Source organism: Mus pahari, chromosome 14 (genome assembly GCF_900095145.1).
Source record: "Mus pahari chromosome 14, PAHARI_EIJ_v1.1, whole genome shotgun sequence".
In the NCBI taxonomy this organism is placed as follows: Eukaryota; Metazoa; Chordata; class Mammalia; order Rodentia; family Muridae; genus Mus; species Mus pahari.
Window position 1 is genome coordinate 74817082 of NC_034603.1, and position 1332 is coordinate 74818413.

Here is a 1332-nt window from a genome sequence, read left to right on the forward strand (position 1 = left end):
TTCCTTTTCCACTCGGGTTAAAGAAGGAAAGAAATGACTTTATTCCAAGGGTCTAGTGCCCCGCATTGTCTTCATTCTCTGATTTTTTTTTTTTTTAAGATTTATTTCTTTATTTATTTATTATATGTAAATACACTATAGCTGTCTTCAGACACTCTAGAAGAGGGCTGCTTGTGGACGTTGTACATCGTGGTGCGCACTAGGCTCCGCACCACGATGTACAACGTCCACAAGCAGTTTCTTTCTTTCTTTCTTTCTTTCTTTCTTTCTTTTAAAAAAAGATTTATTTGTTGTTATATGTAGATACACTGTAGCTGTCTTCAGACATGCCAGAAGAGGGCATCAGATCTCATTATGGATGGTTGTGAGCCACCATGTGGTTGCTGGGATTTGAACTCAGGACCTTAGGAAGAGCAGTCAGTGTTCTTAACTGCTGAGCCATCTCTCCAGCCCCCTTTGTTTTACTTTATTTATATAGTTGGGAGTTGATATCCACAGGGGCCAGAAGTGAGCATTGACTCCCTGGAGCTGAGATTGCAGGCATTTGTGAGCCACCTGATGTGGGTGCTGGGATCCAAATTGCAGTCCTGGTACAGCAATGGACTGAGCTGGTGAGCTGTGTCTCCAGCCCTGGAGAATGTGTTAAAAGGACGCTTGCTTTTGCATCCTGGCTCTGAGTGTGATGTGAGAGATGTCTCGAAGTATGTGGGTGATGAATTGTGCCCTAGGATGAAGCTGTTAGACCTGTGCAGTAGTGCAACTCTGCCCTTTAAATGTTAACATGTTTCTGCAAGTGTTTTAATACTATCAATTTCTCTTTATAGATTTATGTTGAAATTGAGCGTGCTCGGCTGACTAAAACCTTAGCAACTATAAAAGAGCAAAATGGCGATGTGAAAGAGGCTGCCTCCATCCTTCAAGAGTTACAGGTAAGATGTTTTAGGGACCATGGAAACTAACATGCTGAGTTGGTAGTATTTTCCCGTGGAAGTAGATTATTTTGATACCTCACTGCTTCTACTTGCTACGTTACCAAGAGTGAGCATGTACACAGCACAGTGTGTTCTTGGGGCCCCTGAAAACTGATTTTGCAAGCTGACCTGCTAAACAAAGTTTGGAGAAATACTAGCATCAAAAGATTGACCTTTCCCAGCACTCGGGATGCAGAGGCAGGTGGATTTCTGAGTTCAAGGACAGCCGGGGCTACACAGAGAAACCCTGTCTCAAAAAAAACAAAACAAAACAAAACAAAACAACAAAAAAAAGATTGACCTTAGTTTTTGTAGAATTATTTTTTGAACATTTGTGTTGTTTAGATTTTGAGGGTTTTTT

The 1332-nt window shown here is 41.4% G+C and overlaps 1 protein-coding gene across 1 annotated transcript in view; it reads left to right on the forward strand.

Moving 5' to 3' along the window:
• The window catches only part of Psmd12 (proteasome 26S subunit, non-ATPase 12), a 21446-nt gene that overhangs the window by 9767 nt on the left and 10347 nt on the right, over positions 1-1332 (forward strand). The window contains exon 5 of the mRNA XM_021211832.2: positions 825-929. Within this exon, the coding sequence (XP_021067491.1) occupies positions 825-929 (105 nt within the window). The remainder of the gene's footprint in view (positions 1-824; positions 930-1332) is intronic.